General features: G+C 40.7%; 2 protein-coding genes across 2 annotated transcripts; both read right to left on the minus strand.

Annotated features, from left to right (window-relative positions):
• Nucleotides 1-1065: 1065 nt before the first annotated feature.
• Nucleotides 1066-7205, minus strand: LOC102219432 (prohibitin-2-like). Its single transcript, XM_005812882.3, has 10 exons — nucleotides 7109-7205; nucleotides 6550-6682; nucleotides 5710-5794; nucleotides 5527-5606; nucleotides 4800-4984; nucleotides 3524-3653; nucleotides 2763-2866; nucleotides 1828-1905; nucleotides 1678-1757; nucleotides 1066-1281 (listed from the first exon to the last, which is right to left on the minus strand). The coding sequence occupies exons 1-10, from the start codon at nucleotides 7127-7129 to the stop codon at nucleotides 1257-1259; spliced, it is 921 nt and encodes a 306-aa protein (XP_005812939.1). The 5' UTR covers nucleotides 7130-7205; the 3' UTR covers nucleotides 1066-1256.
• A 1280-nt stretch (nucleotides 7206-8485) lies between these two features.
• Nucleotides 8486-19005, minus strand: pde6d (phosphodiesterase 6D). The gene is made up of 5 exons (XM_023340095.1): nucleotides 18707-19005; nucleotides 15858-15946; nucleotides 14897-15022; nucleotides 11536-11641; nucleotides 8486-9962 (listed from the first exon to the last, which is right to left on the minus strand). Exons 1-5 carry the CDS (start codon nucleotides 18754-18756, stop codon nucleotides 9881-9883), a joined length of 453 nt encoding a protein of 150 aa, XP_023195863.1. The 5' UTR covers nucleotides 18757-19005; the 3' UTR covers nucleotides 8486-9880.
• Between the last annotated feature and the right edge of the window lie 2962 nt (nucleotides 19006-21967).

The following is a 21967-nucleotide window of genomic DNA, read 5'->3' on the forward strand; positions in this document are numbered from 1 at the left end:
GTGCATAACATTTTACCTTCCAGTAAATAGGCTTGGTCTACATCCTGGCTTTCTTCTGAGAGCTACAGTTACTTAAGACGAAGTAGAGTCAGACTAAGAGTTTTTCTGATGACAGCAAAGTTGTAAATGAGGAATAATGAGGGTCTTGTAAAGTTAATGTGGGTATTGGTCTTACAAATAGGAAAATATTTAATCTTAACACATCAGAATCAAATCATGAGCCACAGGATTTGAAACGGTTATTTAAAGAACTGCTTATTTCAAAGGAAAAACCAGACTTGCTCAACTGGTCACGTCAGATCTTAATCACTCTATCAAAGCTTTTTTCTTATACATTTGTTTTAATAAATAATTGCTTTATCTGTTATAAATAATACATTTTCTTGTCTTAATGACTTTGTAGTATATCAAATATGACTTTATTCTTTCAGTTAAAAATATCTTAGTCTGGACCTAAAACTGTCAAACTCCATTGTTTTTCTTTTCACTGTCAAACTTCACCTTTTCTCTATGGTGGTAGATGTGTTTAAAACAATTCCGTTAGCACCAGTATTTTAGTGTAGATTAACTAATACTAATACGAACTAATAGATTGAAAACTGCTGCCACCTAGTGACTTTAGATGTATCAATACATCTAATGACCTGCTAGATGTTCTCCCAGCTGAATCTTTCTTTTTTAGTAATTTGTTGCCCTCTCCAACCATGTACAAATCTGTAGCAGGTTTCACCTTTGAAGTTAACTCATTCAATGGATAATCTCAGTTCCAACCTGTTCATTATCTGACTGAATACAATATCAGCTTAGTTTTCATTTTGTCCAAATTTAAAGAATGTAAGCTTTTCTGGAATTCAGGTTGTATAAAATTCAACTACCAGCCTATTGAGATTACTCTGAATGTGACAAAGATTTTTATTGAAAATGTGTTTAAAGCTGAAAAATGAGGCAGCCTAGTTTGATTAAAAAGAGAGTGAGTAAAAATGATTTAACCTACAAATACTGCTGATACAAGCAACGGTCATTTAAAACAGGTTTGTTAACATAAGGCTCCTGCACTAGGCTGAGGTAGTGTGCATAATCCAGTTTTATTCTATTACACATAGATAATTGTACATACTTCAAAAGGTAATAAAAGCAACTCCTAAATCTCCAGGAGATAAAACAAAGTCAGTTCTTTCCCACTTGTCCAGACTGATGGATGATGATTTTGTGGGTCTAATAAGACGTCTGCTGTGCTGCCACTGGTCATGTCCTCCTCACTTCTTCAGAACAGTCGAAAAACTGGAAAAAGAACAGCATAAAATAAACTAAAATGCAGGGTTTTCGATTTCTGATTTTGCTCCTTGAATCTTAGATTAAGATGTTTGACGAGTGATGAAATCAAAAAGCAGCTGCAGGTGGGAGAGACCAACAGGTCAGGCATCAGCTAGCAACTTCATTAACGACATATTAAATTTTCAAAGATGAGCCTCAGCATTTAAACTCTAAAGCCAGAGAACATCTGTGGTGCCAGGTGAAAGGAAATAAAGATGTTGCTATGCCAACACACTTTCAATCCTTAAAGATTCTTCAAGTTTTACTTTGTTGCCTTTCTGTTAATTGGGAATCATTCAGAATGAAAAGGGAGGTATGATAAAGAGTCAGATAGGTAAAGCTGAGTCTGGCGGTGGAACTTACCTGTTGAAAAACGTCTGATCTTGGAGATTCAGAACCAAACTGTCAGCATTAAGGTACACTTTGTTCTGAGATGCAGACACCTAGAAGCAGACACTCAACTTAGCATAACTCATCATCAGCAAAGCTCCTGAAGAGGCTGATCATACCAACCGTCTTAGCAATGTTCTGAGCTGCTCTGATTCTCCTCAGCTTCAGGTAACCAGGGTTCTTGGTCACAGCTTGGCCCAACTGAGAGAAACCAACTAGTGCTTAGTCAACATAAGCTTAAGTGTAATGCAAGGTCACAAACACACAAAAACTGACCTTTCACATACTGAGATGTAAACATATCAGTATTCTGATCAAGAAGATTGTTGAAAATGCCTTCAGGTAACATTACACTGAACTAATCAAGTCAAAGGCCAATTATTAAGCACTTGGAAGTCAAAGTATGTAACCTTTATAAAAAAATGTTTTCTTACATGTTTGTAAAAACTGTTACTTAGTCATGACAGTATAATATGAGATCCATAATCTGTGGGGGAAGGGGGAATAAATCAAGCTCCTCCACATGTTACTATTAGCATCTGCTACCTGGTCAAAAACAACCAATCAGAGACAAGAGGAAGGTTGTGCTGGTGTATGTGCTGCTAAATGTGCTACCAGCAGACAACAGCTTACTACTCCATAAAAACTGTTTATCTGCCGTCATCAGTTGCTATGCTAACTAGCCTGAGCATTGATGACAGGATCTGCTGTGGGGAACTAGTGTAGCAGAGAGGAATAGAACTGAGCATGAGCAGTGTGTACACAGACATGATTGACAGCGCTAAGACCCTCCTCCTGACTGATTGTTTTTGACTGATAGTAGCACTGGGAGGAGGTGGAAGAGCTAGATTGTTTCTCAGATTTTCATTATTCAGTCAATATGGTGACAGAACAAATACAAATAATGTAAAACACTTTTTTTTTTTTTTTATAAAAGTAACACACTGCAGCTTTAACAGCAACTAAAGACGACTTGTGGATGTTGAGCGAAAATCCAGTGTTGGACTCCATATTAAAAACAAACACAGCTGGATATGCTTCAGTCCACATTCAGTTACCATTTTAGCAGCTTCTGCCTCCCCCTCCGCCTGGATGATCTTCTGTCTCTGGTCCTGTTTGGCTTTCTCAACGTAGAACTGTGCTCTCTGCGCCTCCTGCTGGGCTAAAGATGCATAAGCAGTATTTAATCAACTCCTCTCTTCTTGGTATCATTTTCTTCAATGCTTGGTGTTCTACTCCAGTAAATCTTAGGAATTGAAATCAAGTGCTCAATGCTCACTAAATCTGAATATTTTCATATCATGTTAAGTCCAACAGTATTCATAACCCTGGCAGGATCAGAGTTTAAATGATTTGTATTTAACCAGCAAGTATTTGTGATTGGAAGGGAGACACTCTGAAGAGATAAATGCTAATCTAAGTAAGTGGAGGATCAGTTGTGAAAAAAATATGTTTCTGTTTTTATTTATATTTTTTGTGAAAAAGGCAAATTAAAAATGTATAACACTACAGTTGAAAAAATCTCTATTGGGATTACAATTAAACTCTTGTATATTTAAGCAGCTTTCTGCATGTTTCCTGTGGTTTTAAAAGATCTATGTTTAGCGATGAGCTCCAAACCCTACAGGTTGGAAGGTCTCAATACCAAAACCCTCATCTTTAGCTCGCTGCACAGATTCAGGACTCATGTTGGCCAAAGTGGAAAAGAACTTTGAACCTACATCTGAAAACCTTTGGTCCTGACTGTATAGAAACACGCATTAGTGGCTTCACTTCTCTCCAGTGTCAGTAGAATGTTAGCCAACAGGTCCAGACTCACCAACTTGCTTGGCCTCCACAGCAGCAGTGTACTGGCTGCTGAAGCTCAGCTCTGTGATGGCCACATCATCCAGAATGATGTTGAAATCCTTTGCTCTCTCAACAAGCTCTCTGCGCACCAGTAGGGAAACCTGGACACACCAACAACAGTTTCACCTACTTGATGCAATAGTTCACACGACACGATTTTTTGCCCCGATTTTCCCCTTACGGCAATCTTAGAACGTTGGGCGTTCTAAGATTGCCGCTTGTGATTTCGTAACTGATCATCCTGTAGTTTATGGTGTGTTACGGTAGATCGTCGAGGCTGCTGACTGGGAGAGTTAACGCAGCCTGTTGAAGGTAACAGGTAGCCTGTAACATTCAACCTGCAACAGGTTGAATGTAACAGAAAGCACTGAGCGGAATCCCCTCAGTGCTTTCTGAGGGAAAATTATAGAGGGGAATCCCAAACAGCTGACATGGCGCAACCCGAAGTCCAAGCGGGCATTGGAGATGATATGTGGAAACAACATTAATGTTTATTCAACATTTTGTACAAAGAATATAGAAATGACAAGGGGAGGAGTTGGAGCGAAATTGCTACCACAGTTGATAAACCCGGTAACTTTTCAGCTGTTCTTCCTTAACGTGACATAAATAGGTTGTAATGATTTTCATTCAGTCAGGACTTTACGTTGACACTAGCCACATGCATTGCAGGTAGATTGTAGTAACTAGTTTCTGGTCTCTCAGGTTTTGTCAGGCCGACAATCGGCTGACAGATCTAAGATAGTGTGTGTAGTGTGCGCTGGGCATTACACTAAGGAAATGAGGAAGGGAGGAGTCAGTGGAGCACCGGAGTTGAGACTTTTTTCATTCAGTGTCATCAACAGAAAGAGAAAATGGCCGGAAGAAACGATAAAGCTGATAATTAAAATGAGGTCGATAGTTTTACTTTATCATGCGATTAATTGATTTATTGTTTATCGCGACAGGCCTACCAATACCAATTTTGTTTTCTGAAAAGTTACTAAATATAATGATAAAGGCACTAAACTAACAGTGCAGTGACTTGTTAACATGCAGACGTGACCTAGTCAGTAAGGCTGTCCTCTCACTGCAGAGCAAAGAGTACAGCAGATATTTTCAGACATGTGAGGATCAGATCTGTGGATCAGATCAATTCTTCATGCACGTATCAGCTGATCAGCTGATACCCCCAAAATGAAGGGAACTGGGGCTGATTTATCGATGCTGTAATATGAAACGGCAGACAGTGTGGGAGTCAGTAGCACCTGTGCTCTCTGTGTGATGAGCTGTGAAGCGTTGAACTTGGCCACTACAGATTTGAGGACTTCATTGACGATAGAAGGCAGAACTCTCTCATCATAGTCCTTCCCTAGTTGTTGGTACATTACAGGCAGGCTGGACGCCATGGGTCTGGACAACACCCGCACTCCAATATTCACCATCTGCAGATCTGCGCAAACACAAATATCCATACTTCTCATATTTCTAATGAAGTGAAAGAAAAGCAGGAAACAGTAAAGCTATCCTAGATAACAGTGTTGAGGTACATTTGCAGAGACCTTCCATGAACTTCATGGTTTAAATTTCTACAACTTGACCTCAGAGAGACTGTTACTACAACACACTCCATAACACTGCTTACTTTTTAATTTGCTACATGAATAAAGCTAAAATGTTACTGTGTGTGTATACAGAGGCAGAGTAGTGCTGGACTGTACTGGAACCATTTCTAAATCGAATTCCACTAAACTATAATTAGCAGTTCTTACATTAGACAACACATGCAAAAATAAGATTTTTTACATCCAACCATGGATTTCATATTTATCAAACACTATAAAACATAATAAGCTCTTAATGTAGAACAAGTACAGCTTCCTAACAGTATTTTATATTAACTTTAGTAACAAAATTCACAATATTTCTACTTGGCTGAAGAACACAAAATGTACCTGAGTAGCAGTGTGTAGGTGTGTGTTTAGTGTTTATCACCTTTGCTTCCAGTCAGTGAGGAGATTTTGCGAGGTTTAGCTCTAATATCATAGATGATTGGATACTGGAACCACGGGATCCTGCAGCATGGACATTAGAACGGTGCTGTTTGAAATCTGTCACAGCAAACAACAACACTCTGCTGGCTGGAAGGACCAGCCAGCAGAGGGCAGCAGAGTGTACCTAAAATGAAGCCCCTCAGCCAGAATGGTGTCCATCTGCATCCCCCCAATCCTGTTGAAGATAATGGCTCTCTGGCCGCCCTCCACTGCTCACACACACACACACAGGACAAGTTTCAGTTAAAACACACTGCTGACAAAAACACAAAAAACAATCAGAACCTCAAAACTGGTTTATTTGAGTTAATCCAACCCTAATTTTTATTCTAGTGAATCCTAACAGGTCAGAGTGTGATCTGCTCCTGTTCACTTTAGCAAAACAAACATTCTTCTCCTCACAGTGAAATAGTTCAACAGCTGGAGGTGACACCATGGAGATAGAGGAGGACCTGGTACTCTGGGTCAGGACCAAATCCTGCTGGAAAATGAGATCAGCATCTCCATCCTTATGGGTAGCTGAGTTCACTGGACTTCAGAAAACCCAGTGGACCAGACCCAGAACCAGAACCAAACCCTCTCTGACTGGAGACAACCGGCAATAGATTCTGGTTCTCTCCACTCTTCCTCCAAGCTTTCCATTATTTGACAATCCTATTGAAGATGTGGGCATCAATGTTTTTTCTTTCGCTGAACTTTCCATTACTATGTCTGGATACAGCACTAATGTGTCTCAACCACAATGACCAATACCCATGTTCCCTATGAGAATAAGGCTGAAAACATTAACATATCAAGGTAGAAATAAATTTCGTTTTCTATGATATTCCAGCTGATGGGGAAGCTACTCTCAAGTTGTTTGTGGAAAATTAAGACAAACAGTTCTGCTTGAACAGGGGCCCAACCTAGGCCCTGACCTGACCTGACCTGCCTTAACGGCCCGATGGCAGTTAAGGCAATGTACCTGTGTAGGTGGCTTCTTTAAGGCCATATGCTAAGGCTCCAGCTCCCAGCAGCAGCTTCAGTCCCAGTCCTGCTCCTTTGCCCCCAGACGAAGACATCCGGCCAGTCAGGTCCCTCAGGTGCTGAATGAAGCGCTGCATGTTTGTATGAATAAAGGTGATGAGAATGAGTTGATCATCAAGGTGTTAAAATGAAGCTAAATTGATAATTTTATAAAAGTACCAGTCAGAAGTTTTAAGATGTCAGTTAAGAGGAAAAGTAACCTGTCAAAAGTAATTTTAGAGTAAAACAACCAGTCTGAGAACAGCAGGCTGAACACTGGAAGTGTTCGTCCAAACAGAGTCCTGAGGAGCACGGCGCTGTTTCCAGACCAAACCAAACTCATACGCAGCTATAATGGAGGCTAACGCTAGCAAAGCAGAGGCAGCTAGTAAAACATGCCGACCTAAGGCTCCTTTAATGGAGTGGACCTTCCCTCAGTAAGCAGCGCACCTCCACTAATAACATATCAAGAAAAGAAAGGACACACTGGTTGGGTCACCTTTATTTAAAGCACTTACATTCGGCTCCTTGCCCCCCATGCTGCAGCTTGATGGTGTAATATCCAAGGTCGAGACCGCAAAGCTTAATGGAACATGAAGTTCTTCCTCTTACGAAATCGCCATACCGTTAACTGTGCTGCCCCCTAACGATGTAGAAATGTAATAGCACTAGGGAACCGATGGAACATCTACAACCACTGAGCCTGTGAGGCTGATCTGTCGGATCAAGTCCCGAAAGGGACATTGAACAAAAAATAAACTTTATGTGGTGCGCACGAGAAAGTTCATTTATTTATTTATTTTTTCAATGTTCCTTTAGGGGCTCCATACATTGAAATGGTTTACTAATATAATATTTATCTTGACAGTAATTTGATGACTTAAAGAAAATTGTATCTTTAAGAGAATTGAGAATGAATGTTCAGTGTTGTAATGTGTCCAAGTCATCATCAATATCTCTGAAACTAAAACTAAGAGGCTTGTTAATCATAATTTGAAATTGTAAATATCTGGCTTAAACATGAAAAATTATCTGCTACAATACAGCTGAAAGGCACCTTACTTGGTCCAAAACCAGACTGGTACCAGCTCAGGAACCTCAACAGGAGCATTATCTTCACTCCTGCCAGCAGGAAATGACATCATGGAGGTCCCTGAAACTAGAACGCAGCTCCTGTCCTGGATTTAGCCTCTCATTGGGTTCCTCATAAACAAAACTAAGTTTCAAAGATTGACAACAAACACTAAAAATTTTGGTAAGTAGAAACAATGCAACAGAATTGGAAGGTGGATAGGACCCAACATTAGAATTCAGCTCTGCCAGAACTTTTTTTGAGTCATTGTTCTTTTTTCAGGCCATTACTGCTCATCTGTCTCAGAACAGCAAACTGGCTGTTCTGACAAACAGCAGGTTTGCTAGTTCTCATTAGAAACCTGAGACATAAGAAGTGTGCATTCAGTTTGACTGTCTGAAGGTAGGAACTGATCAGTTCATTATCAGTTTTTTATAGGTTTAATTGGCTCTACTGGTCTTTATTTGAGAGAGGTCAAACAGGAAAGTGGGTAATGAGAGAGAGGGAAGACATGCGGCAAAGGTCATCAGGCAGGGATTCGAACTTGTGATGTTACAACTACCACAGTTATGACTACTATATTTGTATAACTGTGGTAGTATTATAAAATATATAACACTATCAATTTAGAGAACAGCTAAGATGAACCACAGTTCAAGGAGTGCATATTTAGAGGACCACATAAAACTGAAGTTAATCAGTACAGCTGATCATAGAAATATTTAAGCAGATCAGATACGCTTCCAGATACAGAAATTGTTTTAGAATTTAAAACAAAATTATATTCAGAGAACAACACAGTAAGGAACAAACACACACATCATGTTATTACAACATTGTATGACTTTAATCCATAAATCCTGTCATATTAAAACACGTGGCTATTTTACACAGCTCTTCCAAAAGCTAAGAAAAACAGAAACACAATGAATTGATGCAATGTCCAAATCAGAATGTAGAGCCAGGCTGCAGACAGGACATTAACAGTTGGTACCATCTGATGGAAGAAGACATAGCTACATACAAAAACAAGCTGATGAATTATCTACATCAGACAAATTAAGAAGTTTAACCTCTGAATCAAGTTGATCTTTGACATTAAAGCAAAGGAGCAAAATAACTGCAAAAAACTATTGGTTTGCTGGTGAACGTCACACAAACTACCTTCCAAGAACATCTCAACAGTATTTAAGGTTAACTCGAGACAATCCGGATAATTCAGTGCTTTGTATGTTTGACTGTGTTACAAGCTGATTTCTCTGAAACCTACAACTATTGTAGTGTATAAGTGTTGTCAGAAGTATGCCCACCCTCCAGAGGCAGTCCAGAGACGGGTGTCCTCTTCAGAACAAACCCTGACCCGGGCCCAGTCCCCTGGATGTTCTCCAGACAGTTTCGATGCTCAGATCAGGACTGCCATCTCACCGTCTGTCAGTCTCTATCAGAGCCTCAGAGATTTGATGTATACACAGGGGAAGAGGGGGGTAGTGACCCCCCCCCCCCCTCCCTCCTTTAGTAGTGGACAAACAGGTGCTAAATAAGAAGTGACTAATTTATCACAAGAGAGAGTTTGGTGAACAAAGCAAAGCAGGTACAGGGCCACTAGTTCTAGTCAACACAACATGGAAACATAAGAGCTGTTGCCCTCTTCTGGAGGTAATGGAGGACAGCTTTAAGAAAAATGAGAATGTGTGTCTTATAATGAGTTGTGTAGTACATTGTGTATGTGTTTAAAATGTAATCCAAGAACTGAACTCATCTTGGCCTATCTTTCATAGTTTAGGCTAATTTTAATGGAGTGCATGTCAGCTTTAAACTAGAACTAGAAAATATTATGAGCATTTTCTCTGACTTTCTCTTCAATATAAAGGCAGATGTCTGCCACTGTGTTCCTGAGTAAATGCTCATTTTTATTCATAGCTTGACCTGAATTAGTGGTCCTGCAGATCAAGCAAAGGATTAGAAGGAACAACATAGAGACGCAATTCAGAATCAGGGATTTTCTTTTCTTCTTAATTTCTCGTCTCCAAAAAGAAAATGGAACAAAACACAAAGTTCACTGAAGTGATGGTGGCAGCACAGAGGGCTCAGCCTAAACATGCTGATCCATGACTGTATAACAGGTGACGGCCACAGACTGTAGCTAACTTCCATGGTTTATTTCTGGATCTTGGCAGGACATCAGCAGGTTGGAAGGTCAGAGGTCAAGGCTCAGATGTCAGATGTAGAAAAGCCGAACCCTGGAAGTACTCACATGAAGATCATTGTCGTAGAACTTTGTCTCTATGATCACATTACCACTGAAACACAAGACATCAAAGTGTAAATGAGATCGTTCTGCTCTAAGAAAATCAAAGCTTTATTTGTACTGCAGCGATCCGACCAATAACTTGGTTCTCATGGTTTCAGATCCAACCACTGTTGCTACAGTTCTCCATGCAGGTGTGGCAGTGCTCCTGGTTTCACAGACCTCCTCGTTATTAAAAATCTCTTCTTAAGCATTTAAATTAAATGGCTCCAAATTTTTAGCATGAAGGCAATGTTTTGGTACATGAGTCCTGGTGCTGTCTCCGTCTCAGACATGATGGACTCAAGACCATCCTTGGTTTTTAATGTAGCTTGGTGTGAGAGTCCTGGCAGCATTCAAATGCAACTGATGACCTGACCCCTATGTGCTGAGGATAAAAAAGTGAGAGGGAGGAGAGAACATGAGAAGAAACGTTTTCCTTCTCTGTAGAACAAGGAGAGAAAGAATCGCAGGTGGAGTTAAGTCCTCCACCCTCCACTCACTGTGCCTGCAGCTAATGCTAAGTCAACTAACGGTTAGCTGGATGAGTACACTCTGCAGAATTTTCTGTTTTGTCTCTTTAACTTGTGACCAGCTCAGCAGATTTATTGGCCAGGTGGTTCAGGATCAGCTTACATAAATGTTTGGCTTCATCTATATGTTATAGCAGAGCAGGTTTGGAACAAATGAAAAAAAATTGGCCCCAATTAGTCTGGAGTCCTGTTATAGGTCTTCATCTGCCTCTCTTCTTACCCTGTTGTGCCCATCACTCTGATAGAGGGTAAATCTGGACTCGTCAGATCACATGACCTTTTGAGATTGCTATAGAGTCCAATCTTAAGATTTCCTTGCAGAATGAAGATTTTTTTTCTCCAGATAACCTCACCTGTAAGTGGTTTTCTTATGGCTGTTCACCACAATCTCTTGAGTTCCCTTCACACTGTACATATAGAAATGCTCTTACTTTAACTATCAAACATTGAACTTTGTTCTACTGTTGTTTTTCTTTGATTTGATGCCATCAAGCATTTAAAAGTCATCACCAGTTACAATCGTTCAACATATTTTTCAGACCACAATTCTTCTTCATAGACGATGGTTCCTCACTATTCTTCCAGTCTTTAATTATACATTGGACGGTTCTCAACCCAAGTGTATTCACTTCTGCATCTCCTTAAATGTTTCCTCTGATTGATGCCAGTGATTCCTTCTTAAACAGACAAACATCCTTCCATAACCACAGGATGTATCCTTCTACATGGTTGTTTAAGAAATTAGAAGCTAATGTTCGCATCAGCTGGGATTAAATAACTTACTGCAATTAGAAGACAATTTTCTGAAATGCAGTAATTATCCAATAGTATATTGGCCACGTAGGGTATCTTAGTGTACGTTGGAGAGAGATGAAAAGAGAAACGGATTTAAATAAAAAGGAAATATGTAGTACTTCTGTCTCTAAGGCAAAAAACAAATACCATAAGCATTTAAATAGTAGTAAAATTCAAAAGGCATAAACACAACATGATTGTATTCAGAATGAGTGATGTCTGAACTGAAACAGAAAGAAGAGAAGACAGCTGTCTTACGTTAAGACATTGGCTGGCATCATCTGGGACTCAGGAGCTGCTTCTATCAGAGACTGCCATGTGTTGGTGGAGTTTGGGATGACGAAACCAAATTCAAAGAACCATTCTGCACACAGAGAGAAAACCCCAAAGAGCTCCATCATCCCTTCATTAACAGTAACAATCCCACATATTACAACAGTCATTAACAGTGTTCATGCTCCATAAAGCCTGTTCTTGCATCTACTGGAAACCAGCAACATAACATGTTGTGATGTGGATACCATGGTGGCCCCAGGGCCCTCCTGGAACATCACTCCCAGCAGCGAGTCCCTGTGGACCGCCTTCCAACACGCAGACACGGCCAGCTCATTTCAGTTCACTCAGCCTCCTCCAGCCTTCCTTTAGTCACCCCTTCTGGAGTTCTTTCCCCTGGATTACACCAGGCTGCTTCATTTACTACTACATGTGGTAGCAGTTGCATCCAACATGCTTATATTCTTCAGTTAACATTTCTGGGCATAAATGGCAGCTATGATGCAACAGCCTACAGAACAGAAATAACTGACTGGGTGTTTGTACTTTCTAGTGCTGAGTCTCACTGGAGAGCCGTCAGGATTTGGTGGAGCAGCGCTAGCCAAAACCATCTACAGCAGTGGTCCCCAACCTTTGGTCAAGGCTTGGCCATTTTACTGTGGCCCGGCAGGGAGTGCTATGGGGCGGGGGGAGGAGGGGGGAAACGTCAGACAAGGCTTCTGCATGTTGGTGTGCCCCCTAAAGCATATGTCACATCGCACAATTTAAAATTTTTTGCCCCAACTTTCACCTTAAGACAATCTTAGAAGGTTCTGAGTTCTAAGATTGTCACTTGTGATAATTGTAGCCAATTATCCTGCAGTGTGTTACCGCTCCGATCTAAAATCGGGCATATTCAACATGTTGAATTGTCTTGTCCCGACTATCGCAGTATTGTCTTGTCCTGACAATCGCAGTGTGTGGGGTTTGACCGGGAGCGTGAATACAGTCTGTTTAATGTGACAGGTAGCCGATCAGAAAGCGTGGTGACATAAGAAAGGAGGAAAATCCCAAATAGTTGACATCGCGTAACCGAGAGTTCAGTGGACGTCAGAGATGATATGTGGAAAGTAACAGCATAAATGTTTATTCAACATTTCGTACAAGGAATATCAACAGAAATGACAAGGAGAGGAGCTGGAGCGAAACTGGCAGTTGATAAACCTGGTAACTTTTCAGCTATCCATCATTAACGTGAGGTTAAAACAATAAGCCTATTCATTCAGTCAGGGCTTGACGCTGACACTAGCCACGTGCATTACATGTACGGTAGATTGTATTAGTGACTAGTAAAACACAACATTATTTTGTACTACAGCCTGGTTCACACGGCAAGATTTTAAAATTAGTGTAAGCTACTTATCCATTATTTTGTGGCCATTGTTTTCATTGTAAACATCAAAACAATAAAAACATAATCATATAATTAAGCCGTGAGGCTAAATGATAAGATAAATCTTTATTGTCATTGTCACAAGAACAACGAAATTCAAAAGGTGCCATCAGTCGGTGCACATGCCCAAAAACAAAAAATAACTGTCTCACAATTCACACACAATGCAAGAATCAACAAACAACTGGCATAAAAAAAAGAAAAACCGCACACTAAATAAGAACAGCCACATTCTCACATACATCATTTATGATGATTAATGGTTGTTTTTGATTGCATTTAGTTTTGTTATTGCTATCGGGTAGAAACTGTCTCTGAGACGGTTGGTTCTTGTTGCTCTGTATCTTCTGCCTGAAGGCAGCAGTGTGAACAGAGAAGGTCCGGGGTGAGAAGTGTCCTTTGTGATGTGTTGTGCTTTTCTTAGACAGCGGTCGCTGTGCAGGTCCTCCAGTGAGGGGAGAGGGCCGCCAACCACAGAATTAAAACAATCTAAACATAGTGTGAGAAAAATGTTTACGAAAAAACATAACTCGCCTCCAAATCATAGTGCAGCAAATAGGGTGGCTGCTCCCTCCATCTTTTATCAAACGCCTTTTCTTTTTGTTTCATCTTTTATCGCTTAAAATTGTAAGTCCACAAACTATCACTGTTGCTTCTTCATGGTCATCCATGTTTGTTTATTCTAAATTCATGTATGGTATTTTGGGGGCTTTACTGGATTTTCTTCTAGAATCGGGATGTTCGTGAGTGGAATCGGTTCATGTGTGGTGTGTTGCTCCTGCTGTGTGGCTGGACACACGGACCGATCCAATCTGTTGTACTTTCATCAGTTCTCTGGTCACAGAGGTTTGGAAAATCGGCCAACAATTCTTAAATCGTACCGTGTGAACCAGACTTAGAACTCATAAGCTGTACTACTCTCGTCTTGACCACTGCCCTAACGCTCTCTGACTCTGGTCGCTATGGTAACGTTTACACATCCCTTCAAAATAAGATTCAGATGCGCAACAAAAACGAACATTTTATTTTCATGAAAATTTTAACTCACGACAACGACAAATTAATGGGAGTGCTTCGCTTGTTTCTCTGCAACGAGACGGTCCCACCTGGGAGTGATGAGAAACAATGACACCTGAAGTGTTGCTTATGCTCAGGGTGCTTGGTCTCCTCGTGGCGAAGCAGTTTGAAGCTTCATTCCTTCATTAGCGAACCGGTCGCCGCATATCATGCAGAGCTTGGAATGTGGGAATCACCTACTGGGATAAATCCATTCTCCTGTCTCTTCTCTGGGTCTTTTCACCTTCGCAAAGAAACTTTCCAAAGACATCTGTTCTGTTTCTTACTCATTTTGCGAGAAGGACCTCACTGCAGCAAACAGAAAGGGGCGGGGACTGACCACTGTCAGTCTCATACCTTATTTGGAAATGGGACCATTGCACTCCGGAAATGAAGGAGGCGCCATTTCCTATATTATCCGTGGCCTCCCATTTTAATTTTCTTTTGAAATCTGTGATATACCTTCACCTTTAGGAAGGATTTTCATTCTCAGAATGTATTTGAACTTCTCTCTTTTATTTACTTCAGCACAGCTCAACAAATTCTGTAGCTTTCGGTGTACTTCTAAATCTGCTCCTTAGTCGCACCTTTTTGGGCCTGATACTGCCTCTAGTGGCGTGGGGGTAGTAACACAACTAATATAATTACATTACTAAATCAGAATAAAACGTCTTTATTATTTACTATTAGTTTCGGCATTACTGGCACCGTAAAAGATAAATTATCTTATAATTTAATTTGGGCTTTAATTCCACATGCTGCCATTATCTGTGTTGAAACATGAATATGTAACTTATTAGTGTCTGTATGAAATAAGTGGAGGATACTGCTGTCGCCGGCAGCACCATCACTGCTTACCTTCTAGACACTGTCCTTTGAAGAAAACCTTTTGCTCCAACCGAAACTTCTCCAGCTGCTCAGTGGAAGAGAAGTTCAGCTCTCTGGAAACAGCTTTACATTTCAGGATCTTCTTTGGGACACGAGCTTAAAAAAAAGTTAATTGTCAAAAAATTAATTAATCACAATAATCTAAAGACAGCTCATTTAAGAAGCAATCCTAAGACTGACTATCTGGTCAAGATGGAGGGACAAGCACATTGGAAACCAGAAACCAGAAGCAGTTTGTTTATGTACCATGTGGAAGAAAGTTAGTGGGAAGTGGTGTTGAATTAATTCAGAATTTATCATGAATAATTTATAATGAATAAAAACAAGTTATTAAAACTTACATAAAAATGATATGTGCATTACCACCAACAGGACTGCATAACAAATCGCAAGGACCAGGTTCAACAGACTGTTGTTAAAAATGAAAATTTGTTTTCAATCAACCTACCTGGTAAAATAAAGGACAAAACTACTCATGAAGTCCTAAAGACCTGTTAAAAACGACCTTCCAGTTTATTTTAGCTCTCCAGGATTGGAATAAGACACAAGTTCAGAAGTTTTCTGAAGTTGATTTGGCTGTGATTTTTAGTATTACATTAGTTGCATCTCCCATACCACAGCCCACTCGAAATAATTAGTTGCAGACTAATTACTTTGTCTGCAACTAATTATTCCAGGGTAACCCCTGTTCAGGGTAACCCCGCCTCTTGCCAGGTGACAGGCACCAGTGACCTCACTAGAGATACGTGTGTAAGATGGCCGACTGACCGGTCAAATTTTAAGATACAAAATAACTTTGTCTTCAGAGGGTCCCGTGTGTTTTCGAATGTCATCCCAACCTCATTGACTGAGGCTACCTGCTAATCACGTTTCCTATCTTAGCCTAGCAACCAAACTTATGCATTTAATAAAATATGTACTGAGTACATACCTTCATGTTCTACCCCTGGTACAGACAGATCCTCTGTTCCTTGCCACAGCACCTTCCCCGTCTCTGCATCGCGGAGATTCATCCAGTTTCTATTGAGAAAACGTTAAGCAACAAAAAACAAAAACAACAGGAATCCAAAACTCTTAGAAACCATTTCTGCTTTCACAGTGATTTCTCTGGCTTGGAGTTCAAATGAGAGATTGGCAAAGAATCCCACATTCCAAACATCCACCACTGGCCTAATCCAAGTAACTCATTTGATCAACCAGGCTCAGTCCCAGGGTTAAATAATAATGAGTCCATGATGATAGGATGTCCCTAGCCTCAGCTAGTTCACCTCAACAACTACTAGTTCTTACCAAAATAAAAGTCTTTTTCCTTCTCCATGTCTTGATTGGTAGATTTCAGAATCTACTCTCATTAATGAGCTCCACCCTCTCATTTGTTCGTCACATAGCATCTCAAGCCTGCCCTTTACCAGTTTTTACAGGCTTATTTCTCTCCTTATTTTTTTTGTTTTCATATTTTAATTCTGGCAAATATTCAAAATGTTCTCCAACTGTTCCTGCTTCGACAAAGACAGTCTGGAATGTTAAGAGGAAACATGCTACCTCTCTGATAGAAATCTTGTTTAATTTTTCACCAAGGTCTTGTACTGATGATGGGAGAAACTGACCACTGCTCAAAGCTTAACAAAGGTTCTGAACGAGGTTCAGGTCTGAACTCTGTGTGGAAATGCTTCTTCATCCTCCATAAACCACAAATGAAGAGAGTGAATATTCTATATACTGAATATTTTGTTGCATGTTTCATCTATTGATATTGATCATGTGTCTATTGCAATATATACTGTTATTTATCATCCAGCCTACTTCATCTGCTCTGAAAGACAGTAAATCTGGACTCAGGTTCCATGACCTTTTTCTGTTGCTCATGAAATATGGTAGTTTGGTTATCTATAGTGATAATAATGTACACTGATATTGAGGCTGTGTTGGTTTTGTCGAGTGAGAGAGACCTGAACATGAGGTAGTATGCTGCTGCAACAACTTCTACCTACAAACCAAAGGGCTCTGTTTAGGCTCACATTTCTGTCTCAAGGTTTCATCATTTATCTACTAAATTGATTCTCTTCAGCTACTTCTTACATTTATCAGAATTTATTCTCAGTTTACTTGTACAAACCAATCAATTACTTGCACACTTCAGGATGATTGGTTGATCAGAGCACCCTGATCTATCAGCCAATCATCACTGGGGATAGGCAGCAGTCCATCCTGAGACGATAACACGGTCTAGAGCAGGGCTCTCAAACGCCAGTTCTAAAAAATCTCCCACAACTTTTAGTTGTCCCTCTACTGCAGCACACCTGCCTCTGACATCAGTTCATGAGCAGAGCTCTGTAGAGCTGGACAACATGACTTTAGATTATGAAGAATCATTCTTGGTTTATTTGAGGTTAGTTTCCAGCTTCCCTGCTTCCTCTCCAGCAGCTGTTGCAGATACATGAGGAGTTACACATGAAATCTAATGAGCTCCTAGAGACCCCCGTAAAAAATGTATACTGAAAACACTGCAGTTCATTTGTTCTGCAGGCTTTGATTCCACCACAACTACTACCATCTCATCTTCTATGCTCCCTGCATATGAGCCATATCTTTCAGAATAAGATATGGCTCATATCTTATTCTGAAATAGTAAGGTATTTATTATCTTATTATAAATGTCTAGCAGTCGTGCTAGACACCATCAGTAGTGCTGCCGAGCACTGCTGATATTGCTATCAGTAGTGTTTAGACAGCTGCAGCTCAGCCACATGTGGATGTCTGACAAGTTGAAGAGCAGCTACCAGCAAAGTAAATCTGGCTTCAGCAGCATGTTAATCAGGTTGGGTTATCCTGAGCTGTCACTGCAGTCATGCTGCTACAGGTTGTAAGCTGGAATGGAATTAAAGGGAGAGCACCAGCAAATATAAACATCAACTATCTATAATTTTATTTTTATTCAGAGAGAACAAAAATAGAAATATAAACTGCATGTCTATTACCAGAATATCACTAAGTATTTTCCCCAGAAATTAGCTAAGGACTGTCAATCTGATATTCTACATCTGACAGTAAATCAAATTCATCGTTATAAAAACATTTTAAACTACAACTTCAACAGTATCCTAGTTGTAAGCAAGTATCTCATCAACAAGTCTCTCAGAATTTACATCCAGCAGCCCTAACATACTGAAATCTACTGTTCAGACTTTCCGTGTTCTCTGCGCACCAACAGCAGACTCTACTCCTATTCAAATTTTCCGGATTAGAATTGGGATGGACACCTAATCTCTATCTGAAAGCCCAGAGCAAAAGCTGCTCCTCTCCGCGTCATTCATTATGAATATGAGCGCTTTATGAAGACTAAGTTTATTTACTCAGCGTCTCAAAAAAAAAAAACCTCCCTCAACTAAGATTCAGACATTTCAGGCCGATTTAAAGATTTTACCACAACACTTGACAGAACGCTATATTTCACGCTTCAGAGGCACATGGACTCAGAAGTTCAGACAGTCAACAAACCCCAGAAGAGTAAACATGACTGTTAGTTCTGCAGATCTGCCTTCAAGGTGGATCTAACACGCGATCTGTGACTGCCACTTCGGGCTCATTCAACCCAACAAGCTCACTCAAGACAACAACAAGGCCACCAGAAGCAGCCCCACATCCTGCCGACAGGCCACCATTTCCACAGATGAGCCATGGTGAAAAGAGTTGTGAGCAGAGCCGCAGCAGCTCAGCTTACCGAGCTACCTGCTAGCTTACTGCATCCTGAGCCTTACATCACAGCTGATAAAAGGATACAATTTAAAACCCTTTAGTATCTCCTTGGCCCTGTCTTCGTCCGAAGACATTTCGGGAGTGGTTCCTCTTAGCGTTTCACGGATTCTCCAGAATTTGCTTTAAAAAAAAAAAAGAAAAAAAAAGAGAACCCCCCCCCCACTAAACAGCCGTCAACTTTAGCCGAGCTAACTAAATCTCGTCCTGGAATAGCGGAACCAACAGGCCCAACAATGAACCATGAACAGTTGGACTACAGGATAAATCCGATTCCACTAATGGAATTGGCTAAACACGCTCTGAGTGAACAGACAGTAGCCTCAGCCAATTTACAAGCTATAGCAGCGAGAACGAGCCAATCACAGGCAGAATGTCACAGGTGGGCGGGACGAAATAGATTAACGGGTCATCAGGTTCGACGTCACAACGACGCTGCATTCCTTGGAAAGATAAAATTTGAACTTTAAAATCAGGGTGACTTCATTTTGGGTGGATTTAAAATGTTTCAATCACCAGCCTTTCTAGCTGAAGTCACTGAAACATTACAGAGGGAACAACTAATAAAATATATAACGGACAGAACTCAGTTTTCACATTGAAACCATAAAATGACATAAATTATATTCCCAATTCCTTTGGACATGAATGAACATGCTAATGAAGGTTTCAAAGCAGAAATTCAAACTACTGAGCATTAGACATCAGAGGTTGGACGATTGGATATCAGAGGTGTCCAAACTTTTTGTCAAATGGGCCAAAATTGTCAATTGAAAAATACTTAAGGGCTACAATTAAACTAAAATCAAGCCACCCAATGGAGACACTTGAAATACATAAAACTTCAGAAAATGAAGCTCCGCTGGAGCAGAAGGTCCTGTTAAATCAGTATAGCAGCAGAAAGAGCGGGGGAAAAGCAGCAAAGAGCCTGATTAATAAATATATATATATATATAGAGAGAGAGAGAGAGTCTCAATATAAAACATGATTACATTTATATTTTTAAAAAACGGAAGGTCTGTGAAGAGGGAATCTTTTTAACCCAACGCCAAAATAATGAGCTGAAAGAACACTGCAGTGACACTGGAAACCTGTCATTGATAAAGGGTGAAGCATACATGAGGACAATGTTTTATTTTAAGAAGCCAATTCTCTTTTCAATATAATTGAAAAGAGACGGCGTTGTGGAAGTCAGCAGAAAAAGACGAAAATATAATTTGAGTCTTGTTTTATTCTCAATGTCTTCCAATCAAAACCAAAAATAGAATGAAGTAAAACTGTTGGTGCCTTCTCACCTCACCTTCTCCCCTTCACAATAAAAGTATACATTCGGGTGTGAAATATATGCCGTACATTATATACGCCACAGTGTCATCGTTTTTGCTCCATACACCTGTGTCATATTGACTGAATATAATTCCATTCAAAGAAAAACAAGTTTGACCCCGTAACAAGACCATTGGGCTTCAGTTACATGATCAATTAAAGCCGCAAAGGGCGTTGGAGGCCCTTGCAGCGAAGCGCGCCTCCGGCCTCGTGGCAACCGTGGGGGTTCCAGCAACACCACGCTCTTGACACCACCAACGCTCTCGTGCAGTTCCCGCAGCCGCCCGCCAGGCGACTATTAAAAAAGAGGATCATTTAATGCTAGCTTTGGACAAAACGTTTGGCTCTTTTCCTCTTTAATCTTGCCCGGGATTGACGAGTGACGCTCTCCATGGGCGACGTGCAGCGACCGCGTGCTGCTAAAACGAAACAACAACAAAGCGTGTTGACGTCACAGATCACAGAGTTTAATCTCATACAAAACAATGAACAACAAAGCTGCAGAGGAACAAAGATATGCATTTTATCACAAAATAAGACACACAAGGGAAGACACACGAAACACATAAGACAGACAAAGGCGCCCACGTGGAGTAAAAAGATGGAAAAAAAACTCTCCCCTCTCCGGTGATGACCTGAAACTATAAACCAAAAGGGTGTTTCCCTATTTAATATATGCAAAGAAGGCGTACTGCTCTTCGACCAATTAGAACTCCCTCAGGCCCCCAAAGAAAGTTGGGACTTCCTGATTTATAGCAAAGGTGTCTGTTTTTTATCTAAGCAGAGGGCGGACTACCCCGTGGTCATCTCTGCCTGATACGGAAGATCCCTGGCGCCAAGAAGTCTCTGACCCCTTTCGGACTGTAAATTTTATTGCTCTGTGTCCGCGGGGGAGGAAAAGGGCCCTGCTTTGTTTGAATATCTGCTATTGTGAGCTCCCCCATGCTCCACAGAAAACTGTTCCAAATAAAGTGTTGGCTATCCCTTTACACATGTCGTAAGATTAAGTGTATTTTAGCATTAAATAATCATTTTCCTTAACACGACACACACTGATGTCTTCTGCAGCGCTCCCTGATGATGCACAAGCGCAGTCGAACTGAATTGCAATTTCAAGCTATTGGGCTCTTTAGAAGCCAAGAAAGGTCAAGCCTAACAAGTTTACTGCAAATAGGATAATACATGTATGATTTAGAACAGTCTTTCTTCCAACAGAAAGAAAGACTGTTCTAACTGCTCAGGGTCGATGTCACCAATTGACCACGTGAATGTGATGAGCTCTGGTCTGTGATGATACAAATGAAGTTTGATGGAGCTGGGAGCTTATGTTGGAAGTTATTCCACCTTGATGTTTCATTGTGAATGGTTAGATTTGTTTGTTTTTTTTACCCCTCCAGGGTTTTGTTTGTGGGCTCTAGTGTCCCTTATATGAAAGTAGGCTGACAGGAAAGGGGGAAGGGGAGGGGGGAAGACATGCGGCCGCGTCGAGGACTCAAGGCCTCCAAACATAGGTCGAGTTATCCCCTACGCCACCACGAATGGTCAGATTTGAGGTTTGGCCACGCCCACATGCTTTGACTTACGAACAATCCTTTGATAACTTTTGACCTTCAATGCCTCAAGACTGTGCTGACTGAGTTTGAAGCCTACATCTCAAAAGCTGTAGGATGAATTCACTCAGATACCATGTCAATAAAAAAGACAAGATGGCGGCTTTGATTCAAAATGGTCGACTTCCTGTTGGGTTTGGACCATGGCTCCAAGATACTTTTTTGTTGGTCCTGTCAAGATACACATGTGTACCAACTTTCATAATTCTGGGTTAAAACGTGGCTTGGGGCTGATTTTTAAAAATATTCTAGGGGGCGCTGTGGAGTACTTAGCCCACGCCCAATAGCTATTTGACCGGATTCCTGTTGGTGGGTGGACAAGGATTCATCTCAGTTAGTTTGGTGCAGCTG

This window comes from Xiphophorus maculatus, chromosome 9 (assembly GCF_002775205.1).
Source record: "Xiphophorus maculatus strain JP 163 A chromosome 9, X_maculatus-5.0-male, whole genome shotgun sequence".
Taxonomy (NCBI): domain Eukaryota; kingdom Metazoa; phylum Chordata; class Actinopteri; order Cyprinodontiformes; family Poeciliidae; genus Xiphophorus; species Xiphophorus maculatus.

What these genes read in the sequence shown, in the direction of transcription:
- pde6d (XM_023340095.1), bottom strand. Translation starts at nt 18,756, where the DNA reads ATGTCTTCGGACGAAGACAGGGCCAAGGAGATACTAAAGGGTTTTAAA. An exon ending in ATACTAAAGGGTTTTAAATT is followed by an intron (nt 15,947 to 18,706) that starts GTATCCTTTTAT and finishes TTTTCTCAATAG; the next exon opens with AAACTGGATGAATCTCCGCG. An exon ending in CAAAGGACAGTGTCTAGAAG is followed by an intron (nt 11,642 to 14,896) that starts GTAAGCAGTGAT and finishes CTCTGTGTGCAG; the next exon opens with AATGGTTCTTTGAATTTGGT.
- LOC102219432 (XM_005812882.3), bottom strand. Translation starts at nt 7,129, where the DNA reads ATGGGGGGCAAGGAGCCGAAT. An exon ending in TAAAGAAGCCACCTACACAG is followed by an intron (nt 5,795 to 6,549) that starts GTACATTGCCTT and finishes GTGTGTGAGCAG; the next exon opens with TGGAGGGCGGCCAGAGAGCC. An exon ending in TCATCACACAGAGAGCACAG is followed by an intron (nt 3,654 to 4,799) that starts GTGCTACTGACT and finishes TGGTGTGTCCAG; the next exon opens with GTTTCCCTACTGGTGCGCAG.